The sequence below is a fragment of the Coffea arabica genome, chromosome 11c (assembly GCF_036785885.1).
Source record: "Coffea arabica cultivar ET-39 chromosome 11c, Coffea Arabica ET-39 HiFi, whole genome shotgun sequence".
Classification (NCBI taxonomy): Eukaryota; Viridiplantae; Streptophyta; class Magnoliopsida; order Gentianales; family Rubiaceae; genus Coffea; species Coffea arabica.
In genome coordinates, this window is record NC_092330.1 from 41,282,875 (window position 1) to 41,302,084 (window position 19,210).

General features: G+C 36.6%; 3 protein-coding genes and 2 non-coding genes across 6 annotated transcripts; 3 read left to right on the plus strand and 2 right to left on the minus strand.

The window, feature by feature from the left end:
- Positions 1-2,044: 2,044 nt before the first annotated feature.
- Positions 2,045-2,525, plus strand: LOC140016596 (uncharacterized). Its single transcript, XM_072070162.1, has 2 exons — positions 2,045-2,371; positions 2,478-2,525. The coding sequence occupies exons 1-2, from the start codon at positions 2,045-2,047 to the stop codon at positions 2,523-2,525; spliced, it is 375 nt and encodes a 124-aa protein (XP_071926263.1).
- Positions 2,526-3,199: 674 nt separating this feature from the next.
- On the plus strand, positions 3,200-8,076 carry LOC113715435 (nuclear transport factor 2). Of its 2 annotated transcripts, none has more exons than XM_072071069.1 (9): positions 3,200-3,398; positions 4,296-4,529; positions 5,090-5,348; positions 5,508-5,890; positions 5,971-6,169; positions 6,254-6,378; positions 6,463-6,525; positions 7,220-7,283; positions 7,747-8,076. In XM_072071069.1, the coding sequence occupies exons 2-9, from the start codon at positions 4,350-4,352 to the stop codon at positions 7,995-7,997; spliced, it is 1,524 nt and encodes a 507-aa protein (XP_071927170.1). In that variant the 5' UTR covers positions 3,200-3,398; positions 4,296-4,349; the 3' UTR covers positions 7,998-8,076. The 2 variants fall into 2 exon arrangements, with proteins under 2 accessions (XP_071927170.1, XP_027095435.1); XM_027239634.2 differs by having other exon boundaries at positions 4,346-4,529.
- A 5,078-nt stretch (positions 8,077-13,154) lies between these two features.
- LOC113716372 (ninja-family protein AFP3-like) lies at positions 13,155-17,117 on the plus strand. Its single transcript, XM_027240673.2, has 2 exons — positions 13,155-14,172; positions 16,489-17,117. The coding sequence occupies exons 1-2, from the start codon at positions 13,296-13,298 to the stop codon at positions 16,902-16,904; spliced, it is 1,293 nt and encodes a 430-aa protein (XP_027096474.1). The 5' UTR covers positions 13,155-13,295; the 3' UTR covers positions 16,905-17,117.
- A 520-nt stretch (positions 17,118-17,637) lies between these two features.
- TRNAR-ACG (transfer RNA arginine (anticodon ACG)) lies at positions 17,638-17,710 on the minus strand. The gene has a single exon. It is a non-coding gene; the product is annotated as a tRNA-Arg (tRNA).
- A 21-nt stretch (positions 17,711-17,731) lies between these two features.
- TRNAC-GCA (transfer RNA cysteine (anticodon GCA)) lies at positions 17,732-17,803 on the minus strand. Its single transcript has one exon. It is a non-coding gene; the product is annotated as a tRNA-Cys (tRNA).
- Positions 17,804-19,210: the final 1,407 nt, after the last annotated feature.

The following is a 19,210-nucleotide window of genomic DNA, read 5'->3' on the forward strand; positions in this document are numbered from 1 at the left end:
CAAAGTACAATTAGTACATATTCATTTAAAGGTTGGGAGGGGCTCAATCCACATCCCTCCATACTAAATATACACCTCATATATTTATTAGACATTGATGTCTTGAGTTTTTATTTATTAAATCAAAACTTTTTGTAGCATTTCAATCATTTTTCTACACAATGAAAACAGGAACAATAATATCTTTTCCAAAGAAAAAAATTATATACCATAATCTTTATGTTAGTTCAGTAGAAAAAATTCTTTCTTATATATATCATTCCAACATTTATGTTTCATTGAAGTTGCTTTAAAAAAAAAATTCCTTTTTTCTTTAACGAGCCTACTATATTTATTATTTTTTACCATTTCGAATACTAATTTACATATAGTCAGATGATAGATATTTATACGAAAAATTTATTATGACTGCATGTTCCATCTTGAAAACTATTGACATTTTAATTTCAGAGGCTTGAAATGCAAAGACATTGCTATTTACATGCTCATTTGTAATTGAAAATTCTTGATTGCTAAATTAAAAATAATATTCTTAAACACATTGTAAATTGTTTGAAAATATTCTCTTTTAAATGGAAACATTATTGCCTCTTTTTTCCTGTGCATTGTTAACATATGTTATTTGAAACTACAAGAATAATCAAATAAACTTAATAAATGAGGACATCATTGTCCAATGAAAACATGGGATGTGGATTTAGCATGAAGGGGCGTGGATTTAACCTCTCTCTACAAATTTTAGACAATATCTTTCTTAGTGTGAATATTTTCAACATCATAACTTCCTAACTGGGACTAGCTCAACTCACATAATTTATGCAACACAATGATTCCTCAATGAATTTCAAATATGTTCTCTTTGAAATATTATCGGTTACTTAATCAGTTATCTAGCTGATTTTTAGCACATTAATTGGATTAGATATCACTTCTCCAGTAATCATTTACTTACCAATACGCGAGAGTATGTCTGTATGTATGTATATATATGTGTGTGTGTATATATATATATATAGGATGAAATGATAATAAAGGATTAAATTTTAGGCAAAGCATAGCATAGACCTTTTGCCTGGTTTTTTTTGAAGGCAAAGCATCATGCATCTTTACTATAGTAGTATATATCATAGGCTTAATCTTCCTCATTTTAATGATTTTTGAGATCACATATATTTGTGACACGTTCTATATATTTTTCTGTCATTAATGCAGCTTTCTTTGTTAAGCAAATTGTGCTGCATGATTTTCAGCTAGTTTATTAATAATATGAATTCATATATATATATATATATATATATATATATATATATATATCATAGTTTTAAGGTAATGATGTTTGCTATTATATTTTTGAAGTAAAACAAATAAACAAAAATAAAAATGTACCAAAACTAAAGGGATTAAAAGTAGCAAAAGTCATGAATATGTTCACATTGTGCATAAAATCCCTCAAACTACATTAAATATTGGGAAATTTGCCAAATTGGTCCCTAACATTTACCAAAAACACTTTTTTAGTCCTTTACATATAAAATCAGCCAGAATGGTCCTTCACATTTAAATTGTGAGCCAATGTGGTCTTATTGCTCGTTTTTGCTTATTTCTCCGGCTAAAAATAGCACGCCCCTCTCACATGGTCATATTTTTAGGGGCAAAACCGGAAACACATTTCATTACCCGTTGAAAGTAAAAGGAATCGACAACCACCAATATACACATTTCACCTTTGGCTCTCAAAGTTTCAAGAAACCCTAAATTGCATCCCCTGCCTTCGCTTTTTATTGAACTCCCCACTCCCCCCGAACTCCACACTCCCCCCGAACTCCACACCCCCTTGCTGGCTAGCTCCATGAAAATGGTTATGATCAACTCATAGCTAGGTCTTATACAAGTAACTACCTCAAAAGGGCCCATACAACCTCAAACGCTGTCGTTTTCGGTCTTCACCTCCCCTCCAGGCTCCATCCACCTAATTCTTGATGTACTAATCCCATTTTTTGCACTAGAAATGGAAACAGAGGTCCAGTCCAATAGTTTTACCTATATGGGGCGAAGGTTCAGCGGCCTCAGCATCCATGATGGTTCTTCCTCAGCTTTCAGCGACTGCAACAGCGACAGATCCGGCGAATTCCCCACCGCTTCTTCCCAGAGCCGACGTCTACTTATCGCTTGCGCCTTCTCCGAAAACAACAACAACAGCTCCTCTGACGAACTGATCCGCCAGCTCGTCTCCGATCTTAATTCTCCATCCCCTGAAGACCAAAAACAAGCCACCTTGGAGCTCAGACTCCTTGCCAAAAACAAACCCGAGAATCGAATTAAGATTGCCGAGGCTGGCGTCATCAGACCATCATCAGCAGTACATTTCCAAGTAATGCTTGTTAATTCGGGGATGCAATTTAGGGTTTCTTGAAACTTTGAGAGCCAAAGGTGAAATGTGTAGTTTGGTGGTTGTCCATTCCTTTTACTTTCAACAGGTAATGAAATGTGTTTCCGGTTTTGCCCCTAAAAATATGACCATGTGAGAGGGGCGTGCTATTTTTAGCCGGAGAAATAAGCAAAAACGAGCAATAGGACCACATTGGCTCACAATTTAAATGTGAAGGACCATTCTGGCTGATTTTATATGTAAAGGACTAAAAAAGTGTTTTTGGTAAATGTTAGGGACCAATTTGGCAAATTTCCCTTAAATATTAACAAATCTTGGGTGTAAAACGAGATTTCTATATTATATGCAAAGAGACCAAATAAACAACCTCACAAATAAGGGAACTGTTAAGCTCATCCGAAAAATTATGGCCGTGAAAGAAGTAATTCCGAATAAGCATTATGCTGTTAACCAAAATAAAGTATAGTAAATTAGGACTAACTTTTAATTGCCCATAAAGATTCTTTAATTTATTGCCCAATATTTTTTCCAAATTTTGAGGTTGGGGAACAAGCAAATTGCAGCCAGTAAACAATAATCACTGCCCCACACCTACGAACTATCCTACGATCCCCTTATTTCCCGCCCCATGCACCCAATAAATCTCAGCCCTTGATCAAAACGGATCCTCCCAAAATCACCTCTAAGTGGGGGCCCATTCTAATAACCAGGTCCCACAATTACAAAAATTCCCTCCAAACAAGGCCAGAAATGGGAAATAGATTGCGAATCCGAAAATGATTGGGATTTACATTCCCCTCGCCTCCCTAGGCCTTTCGCCTTCAAATTGGAAACTCCCCTAATTCATGGTCTACTTACACCTATAAAATCACCCCTTTCTCTCTCTTTTTCAGTCCTTTTCTCTCTATATATATATATCTTGTTTACTTGCTCTTTTGTCGTCTCTATCGAAAGAAGAAAACAAGAAGACAAACACTTCTGTCATCTCTCTCTGGTTCTTCCCATTGAGGTTGCACTTCATCTTACTGCTTTATTAGCTTTTTTTTTTTTTTTTAATTTTTAATGGCCTTTTGCATTCTTTTTGCGTGTATAAAGGAGAAAAAAATGGGTTGCGTTTAACTGATTTTTTGTGGTTCTTCCCGTTGAGGTTCATTTGGGTTTATCAAAAGGAACTATAGCTGGTTTTTGATGTATTTTTATATGCCTGGGCCCATTGCTTGATAAAAGATGGGATTTTTAGTCTTTTTTTTTTATTGGAGGGACTGATTTCTGGGTTTAGAAGGGTTCTGTTAAAAAAAAAGAAAGAAAGAAAAAGAGTTGTGTTCGAGGGTGGTTCTGTTTTCGGTTAATGTGTTGTTCAAAAGTCTTGGAATTTTGGTTATTAAACTTCTGCATTGCCGTGTTTCAGTAGCTTTGAGCATCAAGGAATTTGGGCTTGTAGAAATTTCTTTTTTAACTCATAAATTTTGTGTAAGAGGGTATATGGTTTATTGGGTGATCATTGGGGTCTGTCTGTGTGTTTGGAACGAGTATGTTAGTCTTAATTATTTATTCGTACTAGATTTTAGTGGAACTTTATGAGTAGAAACCTGAGGCTTTTCTTATCTATGTAGATGTAGACTAACAAGTAATTTTTTAGTGTAATGGTCGCTGTTTTAAAAGAAATTAGGCTTTTATATAAGGTGCGTTAAATCCTGCTCATCGTTCTAAGCCTGTAGTTTCTGTTTTGGGAATTTTGAAAGTGAAATTTACAATTTTTGTTAACTTTTATTACTTATAACTGTTAAAGACTCCATTTAATACCCCCTCCATCTTCGGCCAAATTGCTTTTTTTTTGAACATTTTGGTGGATATTTGGACAAGTATATACTTCTTGTTTTGATGTTGTGTTTATTTTATTATATAGGCTGTTCAAGTTTTTAAAGCTCACTGGGATATAGTTTTGTTTAATTTTAGAGAGATGGGAACTGCGGTATCAGAAGGAAGCTCACCAGTAGAGGTGCCACAGGCTCAATTAGTTGCAAAGTATTTTGTCTCCTACTATTATTCACTCCTCCATAAAAGCCCCGAGCGCTTGTTTCGATTTTATAAGGATGGAAGTATGGCAGACTGGCCATTGACTTCAGAGACAACCCTAAAAGTAAGTGTCCTTGCAGCTAGGCCGTAGCAGATTTGGTTTTTCTTGTTTTAGGTCTGGGGTGGATAATAACATTTAGAATATGTACTCAAGTCACTAAGGCTTGGTTCTTTGGGTATCATTAAGTTGTATATTTATTTGGCCCCTCCTGACGTCCTAGTAGAGTTTATAGCTTTGCAGAATTTGGTCGACAGCATCCTTTTTAGTAATCTGTGCATGCTGATTCTTTAGAGTTTCTAATCATGCTTAATATAATTGTCTGCTGTTTTGAAACTAATCACTCCTCAATGCTTGCTTAATAGTGATGTATAACTTATTCATTGCTACATCCCATGCTTCTAGTCAGCTTAAAAAAATGTCTTTATTACTGGTAAATGGTTGTAGTGTATTCTGAACTGATCAAATATGATTCATCTATAAGTTTACACTTTTCAATTATAACTTGTTTCATCTGATTGTTTGAAATGTTATAGATTTCTAATTGAAATTTTGTGTTCTGTGGTTTGGCATGTTGTATTGTTCTGATATTGATTCCCAGAATAAGAAATAATTGACTGCTGCAGGGGATAAATGACATGATCATGTCCTCAGACTATAAGGGCTGCTCGGCAGAGATCATTGATGTCCGTGCCCAAGACTCGAGGAAGGGGATCGTTGTGGCAGTAAAAGGTTTTTTTGAGAAGGAGAGAGTGAGAAAGTCATTTTATCAATGGTTTTTTCTTGCCCCACAGGAGACTGGCTATTTTGTCTTGAATGATATATTGTTTGTGGATGGTGACAGCAATGAAAACGTTACAAGTACTCCTATTTCCAGTGATCCAGGTAGGTCTTGTGGTCTGGGTTCTTCTATTTATGGAGTATTGGAAAATGGCATGTTAGCAATTTCAAAAGCCTGCTTTTCGTTTAGGTAGTTAGCCAATTTTATCTTATTTTTTGGACTTATGATTTACTGTGGATTCAGTAAACCTTTTTCTCTTTCAGAACCTGCTGATGTTCCTACTCAATCTAAGCCAGCAGGGACGTCTACTTGCCCAGATGCAATGGGCAATGCCAAAACTGCGTCAAACGTTACTGATACAGCTGCTGAAATTACTACTACTACTAAACAGTCAATAGACAATGCTGAAACAGTGTCAAACGCCACTGACCCAGCTGCCGAAGTTACTGCTAAACAGTCGACAGACAATGCGGAAACCGTCGTGTCAAACGCCACTGACACAGCTCCTGAAGTCAGTAAACAGTCGATAGAAAATGCTGGAACCGTGTCAAATGTTAGTGATACGGCGGCTGGGGTTACTAAACAGTCAAATACCCCAAGCCAGAATGTGAAAGATGAACGGCCGAGAATTTCATATGCATCAGTGGTTTGTCCTTAAAACTAACATGTGTATGCAAATCTATTGAATATTTGGAAGTTGTCTGAACAGCATTTGTTTTTCTACAGGTGGCAAAAGAGAGCAAAAGAGCATCTCCTGCAGATAATTCTGGCTATAAAATCGTAAGAGTTGCTCCAACTGCTAACCAGCAGTCTTCTGCATCTTCCCCATCAAAGAGTAAAAGCGTGATGCAGGAACACCCTCCTCCTATTTTCAGTTCAATAGAAATAAAATATACTAATAATGATAGTAGTGTCTGCGGCGAAGGTACGTAAAAACCTGCATTCTCTTGGGTATGAATGAAGTATGGGTTTTTTCTTCCAAGTTGTTTGATTGTAGACTTGGTTGCAGCTGTCATATCCAAGAGCATACATGTACAAAATTTGCCTCCCGATGTAACCAAAAATGAATTGGCTGATGCTGTCAAGAAATTTGGACGAATTAGGCAAGGTGGCGTCCAGCTCAGAATATACGAGGTTTGCTCAAAGTCAATTTCGGTTTTTTTTTTTTTTTTTGGTTACAAATGGCTTCTTCTTACACTCTTGTGTTGTCTCTGCTAGGATGGATTCTGTTTTGGCTTTGTGGATTTTAATTCTCCTGAATCTGCAAAAGCTGCAGTTGAGGTACTACAGGGGCAGATTTACACTGGTGGCACTGGGCCCCTTAAATTTTTATAATACATATAAAAATTTTGATATAATTTTGAGTGCGTCCCGTAGTAGTTTTGTGTATTCATTGATTTATATGCTCCTAAAATTGCTTTTAATTTTACCTGTTGTTACAGCTACCTTAGAAAAGGCTTTTTCAGTTATAAATATAGTGAAAAATTAGTTATGAAATAGAATAGAAGACACTTAAAAGAATGATTGTTTAATTACTTTTATTGAGAAAAATATACTTCATGAAATTCAAAATGAAAAGGTTGTAAACCGTTATCAAAATATGAAATCTCATCACGAGCAATTGTAAATGGTCTAGTTTGCTTTTTGAAATAAAATTATTATTACATTAATAATTTTGAGTTTGTCTTTTTATGTTTTTCATGGAATATATGCATGATTTGTATTTGTTGATGAATATTTTTTTTTTTCTTAAAAAACTAGAAAGAGAGTAGTAAAAAATTTTAGAGTTATTGTTGCCCCCACTGGAAATTTTTTCTGGCTCCACCAATGGGTACTTGAGTTCTAGGGATCTTTATTCTTTGCTCTTATAACAAATGTACAAGATGCTGTGTACAAGAAACCATACATATCTTACTTCTCGGTGCATGGAGAACACAGAAGAATAAATTACCTTTCACAATGTTCATTATTTCAGGCTCAGAATGTTACTCTAAGGGGTTATGTCGCTCGCATATCCTACAAGAAATCTCCTAACAGAGGTTAGTTTGGATTACCTTCTCTCTCTCTCTCTCTATATATATATATATATGTGTGTGTGCGCGCGCGCGCGTCTTCTGTAATTCTAAAATTTTTTTAAGCAAAATTCTCCACATTTTGCAGAATATATGACTAGAGATTAGATCACAATCCGCTTGGCGATGGAATTTTCTAAATTTGCATGAGAAAATTTCACCAAAGGAACAGCAGTAGTATTGTTATGTTTTATTGTTCTTTATCTTGATCTTGTTGTCTGTTCTTACTTCTTGGTTGGGCGAAGAATGGTGCAAAAGTGGCAGTATCGAGTGAATGAGTAATCTGGCAAAGCCAGAAGCAGTTCCATCCATCTAGATTATAATAATTCATATGCAAACTCTGAAAGAAAGAATTTTTCTTGTTCTTGTAACCTAATGATGTTTTGCTCATATGACGACATGCTCATTGTTGTGTTGTGCGATGTTGCAGCCGGCAACGGCACGACGAGGGCGGCTAGTGGGGGAAATTTCAAGGGCCAGGAAAATGGAGAATATGAAGATGGCAATGAAGCAGTTGGTGTGGGCTGGGCTCGTGGTCGTGGCTTTAATGGGGAATCCGTCAGCAGGGATGGAAGAGCACATAACAGTCAGGGGAGGAACGAAAGAGGAAAGAGTGAAGATGCAAATCAGAGGAATGACAGAAGGAACAAAAGAGCAGATGGTGAAAGTGGATCGAAATAGGTTGTAATTTTTGGGGTTAGGAGAATTTTGTTTGCAAAAACTCGTAAAACCAAAGAAGGATGGTCGATTTTTTTTTTTTTTTTTTGGGGGATTGGGTGGGGGGGCGGGGGGAGTCATTTTCCCCATTTATTGAGGAGAGGCAAGATTTTCAACTCTTCTACAAATTTTTTTTTTTTAAAAATTTTTTGAATGGGACTTCTTCTATTGCCAATTGTTATTTACTGGAACGAATCTTGTCTGGATTTCGGCTCAGCTGTCCGGTTTGATCTCTCCCCCAACTCAAAAGCACCATCCAAAGTGCCCTCCGTTTTTTGGTACTGCCTACCTATAGGAAAAAGCAAAATTGGTTTGCTTTTGAGCTTGTAGCAACTTCATCCCAAGAGCCACTCTGCAACGCTCCATCATTAGTCATTTCATTTCTTGAGGGTTTTTTTTTCCGGGCCGGGGTGGGGGCCGGGTAGGGTTTGGGCCATTTATGAATGATTTGTGTGGGCTGGAGCTTGTCATCAAAGAGGTCCTGTATCCACTTTGCTTTGTGGCAGGTTTGGCCCCAGTAAAATGAATCAGTGTACCTTGTGTCCTTCTCGCCTTTTAACTTAGCAACACGTGGCTCAAAGCTTGTGTCGGAGAATCTTCATAACTCCTTGTCTAAATCACTGACCCGTCCTATTATTACTACTATATCCTATGAAGATCTCTTTTCTCATTTTATGTCCTTTTCACTTTTGTTATTTACTCATTTCTTAGCTTTCTACCCAAGAGCCAGAGGCATGCCATTTTTTTTGCTAATGCAGGTAAATAGTGCGGTGTATTTTGACTGGCTTTTAAGTGTTCTATTCTATCTTGTCAAAAAAAAAAAAAAGTGTTCTATTCTTACACTAATAATAATTAGACCGGGTCCAAAAAATGTATTTTCCTTCCTAATTAGTAATTTGATTTCTGAGCAAGCTTTAATCAACTCTTTCGACAAGATCAATGTGGCAACTAGGATTTGGTGATACCGGCGAATTCGAGCAAGGCTACGAAGAGAGATATCTTAAATTTTATAAGTATTATTTTTGAAAAAAAAATTATTAAAACAGAGATAAGATTTAAAAAAACACGAGCGAATGAAGGAGATGAAAGGGTTTGAATTCAGAAACTCTAATTCCAAAATAAACGTACATTATTCCTAACAAGGAATTTATTTGACACCGTACTACTTGCACGTCATTAAGCCACAAGGGCATTTTTTATTGCAATTTTTTGATAACTCTAGTTTTAATGCTACTTCTGCCTAAAACACCCGGGGTAGCTAGCTGATGTGATTAACCTTTTTCTGAATAAAAACAAAAAACAAAACATCTTAAGGTTAAAGTACCCTCAGGTCTATGTGCAAACTTGGTCAATTCCATTCGTACTAAACTTGATTATAATTTACCCCAAATGGATTTTTTTTTTTTTTTTTGTATATGGTTTGATACCTTTTGTTTTTATCATCAGTCTTTACTACCATAGTCCGAAATTCAAGAAAGCTAAAATCATACTGCTACTTAACTTGATCCAGATCAGTAAAGAAACTAATTAAAAATGCCTTCATGTGTGTGTGTGTGTGTGTTTTTTTTTTTTTTAAAAAAAAAAGTCAAGTTTAAGCTTAGAATTGAGCAATGAGTAACTAATATAAATGTGAGCCCAAATGGAGCACAAAACTACTGACTAGATGGCCAATAGGCCATGGCCATGGGGGGGTGACAGATCTGGAAGAGCGGATATGGTTGTCAGCATCTGAGGATACGTGTCAGAAAAGAGCACTATTTTCCCATTATTTTTTATTTTGAAGAATTTGCAACTTGGCTCTTTTGGGCCCCCACCATTGTCATTCTAATCACCCCACGGCCCATGGTCATCATTCTTCCAATTCCCTGACCGTGCCAATTCACGGACCACGTGCTCCACGCCGTTCCCCGTCGATGCCGGCTAATTCCTCGTTGACCTGTATCAGCGTCCCTTCTGACCTGAGTCAATAATCGCCGCTGAACTCGTCAACAGTTCCCTTCCATTTGGGACCCCTGATTTCACAGGGTCAAACATTTTGGCTGTCCCCAATAAATATAATCAGAATCTTTTCTTTTATTTATGGTTAAATTTCTTATTTTGTAACTCTGTTAAATATGTGTTATATATTTTATATATATATATATATATTTTATCATTAATGCAACCTTTTTTTTTTCCTGTTAAGCAGCTCGTCGTGCCGGACGATTTCTAACTGATTTATTAGTAATATTGATTTTAAATTTATATAAAAAAATCTCTTGACTCTTGACCAAAATTGATCCTAGACTCTTGAGCGTTTTGTTGCCTAAAGATGAAAAAGGAATAAACAAGCAATGGGATTTGCATATACGCATAAAATTTTGTCATCCCTTCTTGGTACACATCACAGTACCAGCCTAATAAACTTGAAAGAAAATGAGTGTTGGTAGATTTTTAATCAAACCCTGCAATATTTTGTTAGGAGAGAGAGAGAGCACTATTTATTTTTTGTTGAATTTATGGTGTGTCACTGTTGTTGACATGATCATGTCAAGTCAAATTAGTGGTCCATATAAGAGCCATGGATCCTTCTTATTAATTTAACTTAAGCTAGGGTCTGTTCACTTGGTTTTGCAGTAAAATTGTAGTATCATACTCTCATCCTATTACTAATCCTCCTAATCCTATACCACCTCAATCAATTTTCAATCATCAAAAGAAAAAAAAAATGGCTTTTCTTTCAAGTCACGCATCGAAACTCATGAAATGATAAAAGTTCAAGGGATTAAGTGCTAAAATTATATCTATTTTTAAATAAACACGATATCTACGAGTACGTAACTCCCAAAAGACCGGTCCTTCGCTAAAATCCTTCACTTCACTAGTTCAAGAGTCAATATATAGTGAAATTTGACTAAGTAAAACTCCCAACTCAAAATGATAAAGAACTTCTGGGAATAGCCCTTAATTTGTTGCTTTTTTCACGTGATCAAGACCAAAAAAAAAAAAAAAAAGGAAGAAAGAAAAAGAAAAAAGAAACAAGGTGTGCCATTGCCATACACATGAGTGGGTGATGCTGTCGTGATAGGACACATTAACAACAGTCAGTCCTATTGTTTACAGTCACCATGATTCCCATAATTCTACTCAATGTCCAATTTTTCACCACCGGTAAAATTATCCACTTTTCATTTTCCTTATTTCTGAGTATAATTTAACCACTGAGCTTTAGTTCAGTGGCCACCACCTCTCCTGATGGGATGGGAGGTCGGGGATTCAACTCTTGCCTTCCATTAAATTATTTGCCCTTCATGGGCAACTCGGTTGGTCTCAGCAAGTCTTCTTAAGAATTATTATCCAGTGCCTGCAAGGTTCGAATCCTGTGATTATCGTGTTCGGAAGGATGGGACCTCTCCAATTATCCACTTTAAGCAAATTTTACCCAATTCCAAAATTGACCAAGCACATCACTAAAATTCTCAGCAGACAACTGTCCGCTCATCTAATTTTATACCCCACGTGTCCAATGTAGGACCCAAACAACTTAATAACCCCCATGGTAAATTTCTTTTTTTTTTTGGTGGATTGTTTTCTTGGGCCCGGGGTTGGTAAATGGCACGCATTATTTAATTTAATCCGTTAAAAAAAAAAGGACAAGGTTGCGGCTTCACGAGGCTGAAATACTGTCCACGTGGCTAACCAAAGTGCCTCCAAACCACCCTCGACACTTGTCGCTTGTTTATGCGTCACGGTTTTCTAGACACGCGTCCTAACTTAAGAAAAGTCCCTTTTTGCATTTTTTCTTAAGGCTGGGGGGTGGTTTTGTTGTGTGGTCGATGTCATCCTAGGTCTCTTGCGCTCTAAAACCTCAGCCGTTAATATACCATGTCAGGGTTTCTTCCCATTTTACTCTCATACTCCTTTTTATCTATTAACTTGTAATATAATCGGTCTAGACCACATGCTGACTGATTAAGAAATTACTTCATTGTAAGTTGTGGCTCATGATGATCGTGCGCTTCATCAATATATTCACACACCGTATCACATAATTAATTAAGTGTCACAAAAATTTCTCTTTATGATTGAAAAATAATGATTATTTATATCAACAAAATAATAACGCACCTTTTTCCATCTATTTATTGATAGCATGTGCTTATAGGACTCATAAATGGTCAAAAGAAGATTCAAAAACATGTTCATATATCCGTATTTTATTTAAAAAAACAATGAGCATATTACCGAGTATGTATTTAACATTAAAGTCTTCAAATTTTGTGTAGAAAAGTTCAAAAATATCAAGTATGTATTTCAAATTACTTTTTGGTGAAAATTTTCAATTTGATGACTTCACCTTATTTCTAATTTTGATGCAATTTATTTGCACCTATCCATTTCATTGTACAGTCTCTAACAAATAGTTGTAACTTATTTACACGTATCGGTTTCGTAAAATAGTTACTTGTCTCTTTTCATAATTCATGCGCTTTAATGTTACACTGAAAATGTAAATTAATTTCAGTCCCTTCATTTTCAATAGTTATTCATAATTTCAATGTTGGGTTGAAAATACATAGTATTATATTAAATGATCAAATGGGTTCCCCTGTTAGAACAAATAAAAAAAAAATGGTGATTGGGATAGAAAAGGAGGTGCATCGTCCATCATGTCACTCGGAACTTGATGGATCCTATGATCAAACGAAGAGCTTGACAACACTGGAACTCTCCCACAAAAAATTCAGCACCTTTCTCTGGAAACACTATCGTTAGAGACACCACCAAAAAGGGCTATTCAGTCAGACCCACGTGTCACCCGCAACCCTTTTCCACTTCCGCCACTTGTCTCTTCCATGTACTTTCTTTGTCCCCTCCCAGGGCATTTCGGTCTTTTCACCATTCCCTCTCATTCCGTTTCTCCTGTTCCTGGGTCTTCACTGGCACAGGATTTTTTTTTTTTGGGCTTCAATACTTTTCCCACTCCCCTCCCCGTAGCCTCCTACGAAACATTTTCTTGATTTTCCGGCCACTGCTTGCCGGAAACTTTTTCTACATGTGTACTTTGGATGAGTTTTTTTGAAGCTCCTTGAATTGTTTATTTGGGCTAAAGATTATTTTTTTTTTAGTTTTTTTTTTTGTAGTTGATTTTATGAGTAAGAATCTTGACTCGAGGGACAATTGAACTTGAGTTGTCTGGAAAGAGACTAAGAATTGGAGCTTTTGAACTTAATATGCAGTTAAAGATCCAATTTTTCCAACTTGGCTGGCGTGAATCAGATCATGGAGGCCTTAGACATGCACGTATGCGTCCCTACACCTGAGCTTGAGTGCAAAATTGGGTTCTTGACAGCATTTCATTCAACAGGTGTTTTGGGTGATATGGGAGATAGTGATAAGAGTAAAAAGATGATTAGCAGAAGTGAAATGGAGAATTTTCCATTGGATGCAAGTAGATTTTCTAGAGACTTGTTGAATAGATTTATGGGTGCTAGTAGTTCCAGGGAAGGTAAATTGGTGGTCAAAGAAGAAGTGGGAGATGAAGGTGAGGAAATTGAGTTGAGTCTTGGGTTGTCATTGGGAGGAAGATTTGGTGTGGATAAGAGTTCAAAGAAGTTGATGAGATCATCTTCTATAGCTGCATGTTTGCCAGTTGTGAGAGATGATGATGCTGTAGCTGCTTCACCGCCTCCGGTTTCGTATCCTAGTTTAGTGAGGGCTTCATCTCTGCCTGTTGAGACTGAAGAGGAGTGGAGGAAAAGGAAGGAGTTGCAGACTTTGAGAAGAATGGAGGCTAAGAGGAGGAGGTCAGAGAAGCAGAGGAATTTAAAGGCTGATAGAGAAGGTAGTGGAGGTTTGGGAGAAGAAAAGAGGGATATTGAGGTGAATTTGAGGGGGAGATTGGAGAAAGATCAGTCATCGGTAGCTGCTAAAAGGTTTGGTTCATCGGTGTCACCTCCGCCTTTAGGGATGGCTATGATGGCTGCTGCTGCTGGACATTCTCCAATGGGTGGCGGAATTGATGTGGCAATGGTAAAAGGAAAAGGAGGTTATCTAGGCGGAAGTGGAGTGCAAGGTTTTGGGCAGCCACTGTCGCAAGGATCTGTGGAATCACAGGGAGGAAGTTCTTCTTCTGAGTTGGAAAGTAGACCTCTTCAAGGTGCTGCATTACCTTCTTTAATTATTTTTTCTTTTTTGGGTGAGAAGGGGAAGACTTTACTCTTTGTCCTTTAAAATTTAAGTCATGATCATGATTATTATTATTTTGATTTCATTATTTTTCATGATGGGTTCGTTAATTTGTCCAGTTTCTATACGTGGTTGTTCCTTAAGAGTTCACTTATATTTGGCATTAATTTCTTTCATTGCACCAACAAAGGAAAAGGGTACTTATTGAGATATTGATGCTTGTTTGTTTGTGCTCTATTTATGCACTCTGCTTTACATATTTCAAATCTAGTTATAATTGAAGGTCCCTTTAAGTTGAAATTTTTTCCAGTTTTCTTATTTTCATGAATTTTTGAGCTTAGAGGTGAAAAACATAAGAAAGACTGCTCGGTTGTAGAAACTGGATCCAGTCAGGTGAAGAAACAACAGTAGCGATCTAATCTTCAATCAATAGCAAACTTCATAATATGTAGGTAGTCTTGATTTTTCTATTCAATCAACGAGAATGTTTTAGTATAGAACATGAACTTTCAGGATGCAGGTTTGAGGTAGGCATATGGGGTTTCTCTTTTTCATTCTACAACTAATTCAAACTGCCAAGATAGAATTGGTAAGCATCCATTTCTAGTTTGATTTATAAGTTAATTGGCAATTCTCTCAAATTTAAAGGAAATTTGCTAGTTTGATTTATGAGTTTGTTACTAGTCGTAGTTTCTTTTTATTAGAGGTGGTAAAGGTGTTTCTGGTTTTCCCTAGTTCGGTCTTTCTACCCTTGTTATGGGTGGAGAAGAGGTTATGTACATGTTTTCCTGCCATTGAGTGTTCTCTGTGCACGAGAAGAAAATGTCTACCAGGAATGAAAGCAAAATCATTTTTGTTTATTTATCCTATTCGACTCTGCATTAAAAGCTGGAGGCCTAACCAATGTACATGGTGCACCGGCAAAATTGCTTTCCCGCCTTTTCTTTCTTCACTTTGAGCTCCATTTCTGACTTCAGAATTCAATTACATATTTCTCAATCAGAATAAATCACTAGACCTACTAGTAGTGGATAAAGGTTTCACAAAGCTAAATAAAATAGCTGAAAATTTTGCAGAAGAAAAAGTACTTTTTATTATACATTTTTCTACATTTTATGTAGTCTGTGATAGTGTTCATTATCTTTTAGGACTACAATCTGGCTTCTCTTTTCCAATTCTGCTAGATGAAACAGCAGGAGCAACGGAAAGGAAAATATAAACTATATTTGGTGACATTAATTATAATGCATTACTAGGTAAATTCAAAAAGTGGAAGCAACACTACGATTTGAATGCATGTTGAGTTCTCATAAATCATGATATGCAGAAGTGACTCCAGAGGCAGTGGTGCCCACAGTATATTATTTCTTTATATCTTATTGAGAAAATGACAACTTCACTTGTTATCGATTTACCATTACTTGCCTATGAACTATAGACCGATGGGGATCTTATTGTATATTAAATAGCAGCTTGTCTAAGCACATTATGGCTGCTTAATCTGATTGTAGTAGTGGATAGCAATTAATTGTTGATGGATATTCTTCATATCAATTGGTAGAGCCCTAGCAAAATCTGTGACAAACATGATTCACTATGTCTTAACGTTGATGCACTCAATTGTTAGGTAACATTTGGAACTTTATACTCAATGTAATATTTGATAAATGGTTATGGCATGTAGACTGATGATCTTGAGGAACATTTGGCATTTCAGTTGTTGGTGATAAACATTTTGGTTTATGAAAGTTGTCCTAGGTCATTCTCAAACTTAAGGAGTTTCAACATTTTTTCTTTGACTAGTACGTCTTGCCCCTTCATTTCTTTCGACGTCGCAGGGCCTAACTTTCTGTATCAGACACAAATGACCGTGAAGCTTATGACGAAGTGCGATTTTATCTCCAGATTGCTTGAAGTTGGATATACAGTCACTCTAGTAATAGGCCCATTCACAAAAAGTGTTTTTCATGTTATCCATCTTCTGTGTTATATTCAACACATCACCATATGAATAATTTATTGGACACGAAAAGTATGAAAGTACTGTGGATTTACATCTTCACCTGGAAAGAGTTTTGGTTAGGTGCTGATATTTTGTAGTTCTTGAGTTTGATGATCAGTTTATGCCCATTTTACAAAGAAATGACGAGGGCTCCAAGTGCATGCGACGCATAGATAATACATTTTATAGGGAAATGGATTGTGCAGTCCTAGAAGGCTCTACTTTTAGCACTTCTTATTTTTGGTGTGGAGCTCCTATATCTTATCTTCATGTTTATTTCAACAGGATCCAGCAGTTGTGATGACCTTAGTCCTGTCAGCATTAAATCATTGCAAGAAGCAATTGGTCAGGATGTTGGTTCTTCTAGGACAAAGTTAAGGGACAGTCTTGGCAGACCATCTGGTGTGGAGATGGAAAATCCATCTAAACAAGCTGAAATTCCAAAAAATCAAGGGAAAGAAATTGGGATGAATGCGTTGGAAGACATGCCATGTGTCTTTACCAAAGGAGATGGTCCAAATGGGAGAAGAGTAGATGGAATACTATACAAGTATGGAAAGGGAGAAGAAGTAAGGATAATGTGTGTGTGTCATGGTAATTTCCTTTCCCCAGCAGAGTTTGTGAAGCATGCTGGAGGGAGCGATGTTACTCATCCACTCAAGCACATAGTAGTGAACCCTAATGCATCTCCTTTCATGTGAAAAAAAAAAAATAAGGCAAGGATGTTCAACCTTTTTTTTTTTTTTTTTTTAAATCATTTCTTATTCCTTTTTTATCCTTCCCCAGTGGGGAACCTTTATGTATAAATGGATAATCGTGCTTGGACTGACAATTATGGTACAAGAAGAGAAAATTTTGTATGTACCATGGCGGATTGTTTTAGGAAATGCAGAGTAAACTTCTATTGCTTCTCATCCTTTTATAGCTGTCTTGACATATGTGAGTTATTATTGTCTTCTAGTCACAGTTGCTGGAAGCAGTTTTCTTGTTCAGCTGGAGGGTTTCTTGCTTATACCACAATACAGTGGTTGAGATTTTGAGTTCTAGGAACATAAAGCTGACTGCTGAGAGAATTTGTTGACGCAATGCTTTCGTTTTTGAAGTGTGAGTGATGCAATGTGATCTCGCCGAGGGGAGAACTAATGTCAAAGCATCAATAGTTGCAAATTATTTAGACTAACCAATTGTTTGCAAAAGTAAACTGCAGCAATGTTTTTGGTTAGGCCAAATATATACTTATTTTGATAGAATCTTGTTTGTTATATGACTCAGATTTCTAAACTTACTGAATCCAAAATGATGCTCACCAGTTTTTTCATTTGAAGTGTCCTCTTGAAAACGAATATGCGCAAGCCAAAACGTAGAAGAAAAATGAAAACGAAAATGCACAAGCCAAAAAACGTAGAGGAAAAATGAGAAGCAGACGTGTGAGACCGACTCCACTGGGGATCGAACCCAGAATCTCTGGTTCCGTAGACCAGCGCCTTATCCATTGGGCCATGGAGTCACCAATTCTGTTTACAACGGAAGGGCCCTACCGGGTTCGAACCGGTGACCTCTTGATCTGCAGTCAAATGCTCTACCACTGAGCTAAGGACCCGTTGTTGTTCTTGGACAACTTGTGTTTCTTAAAAGGAATCGTAGAATACTTGGCTTCAATAAATTGTTATTTTCTCACTCGCTGATGTCAATCGATCATTCGCATCTTAAATAAATTGAACGTATAGGATAGCAAGCAGACGTAAGGGCCCCTTGTTTCCAAGTAGTTTTACAACATAATAAAGATAGAGGTGGGATTCTTGAAAATCATCAAATTTAATTACACCAAAAAAATTCAAAATTGAAATTTTGTTTATTGGAAAATTGTAAGTAGAAATTAAAACTTGGAGAAATTTTGAATATGTAGGTGAACAATACTCTTGTATACATTTTTTTTGGATGCTGGTGTCTACATCTAATGTTTTAGTGTCTATTTGTAATATTCTAGTCTACTATAAATTTTTCAAATTTGGATTATTAAACAGTAGATGCACTCTCGCTTTAGCCATTATACTTACTGTGAGAAATTTTATCTGTTAAGGGCATGAAATACATCCTACCTTTTCCGTGCGATGAGTTTCATATTATATTTTATGATGTAAAGTGTCCAAAATGAAATTTAAGAACTAAAGTAAAAATGCATCCTATAATTTAAGGGTCCAGAGTGGAATTTTAATATTTATACTGACTGGTTCGAATGAGTTGAATTAGTAATTATTATTGAGGGGGGCCTCGATCCGATAAATCATCATCATTTCCCTCGGAGGAGATGTGGACTTGCATGATTTTTGAGAAAAGCTAATAAAATCTTCATATTTCACCAAGCCTTTTGGGCAAATCAGCACAAGAGCTTGGCCTGTAATTCATCATATTGTTCTTGATTCAACTCCAAATTATGCTTTCAAATTAACAGAATCTTTTTTTTTTTTTTTCTTTCTACTACCTAATTTAGATAAAGCATTAATTGTGGTATCGGTTGTTTGTGACAAGTCATAACCCCTTAAACTGGTAGAATTCTTCAAGCCGAATTGAAGTCATAAACTTGTAATACTATATGGAATGGTTATATGGATGCATTTTTCAGTTAGGTTCGTTTGGATGGAAGATTTTTTTTTTTTTTTTTTTTTTTTCGACACAGGAGTGTCCGGATCAATCCTTACGGGGCCAGACTAATCCCCTGCGGTCCGGGCCCGGCGCCCTAACTCGGCTCGAACACGTTAAGTGCGTAGAGGAATCCAGCGTAGCGGAGATTCGAACTTGTGATCTCAAGATTCACTGATGAGAGGCGCTGTCGCTGGATCATTCACACGGGCGTTTGGATGGAAGATAGATAAGTCAGAAAATTTTTTCAAGCAGCACTATAGAGCTTGTGGTTCGTGATGTGAGTAAATCGCAGGCACAGTACTTCGTATACTCACCAACAAACATGCAAAATACAATTATGGCACTACGAAATACTGTAGACCAA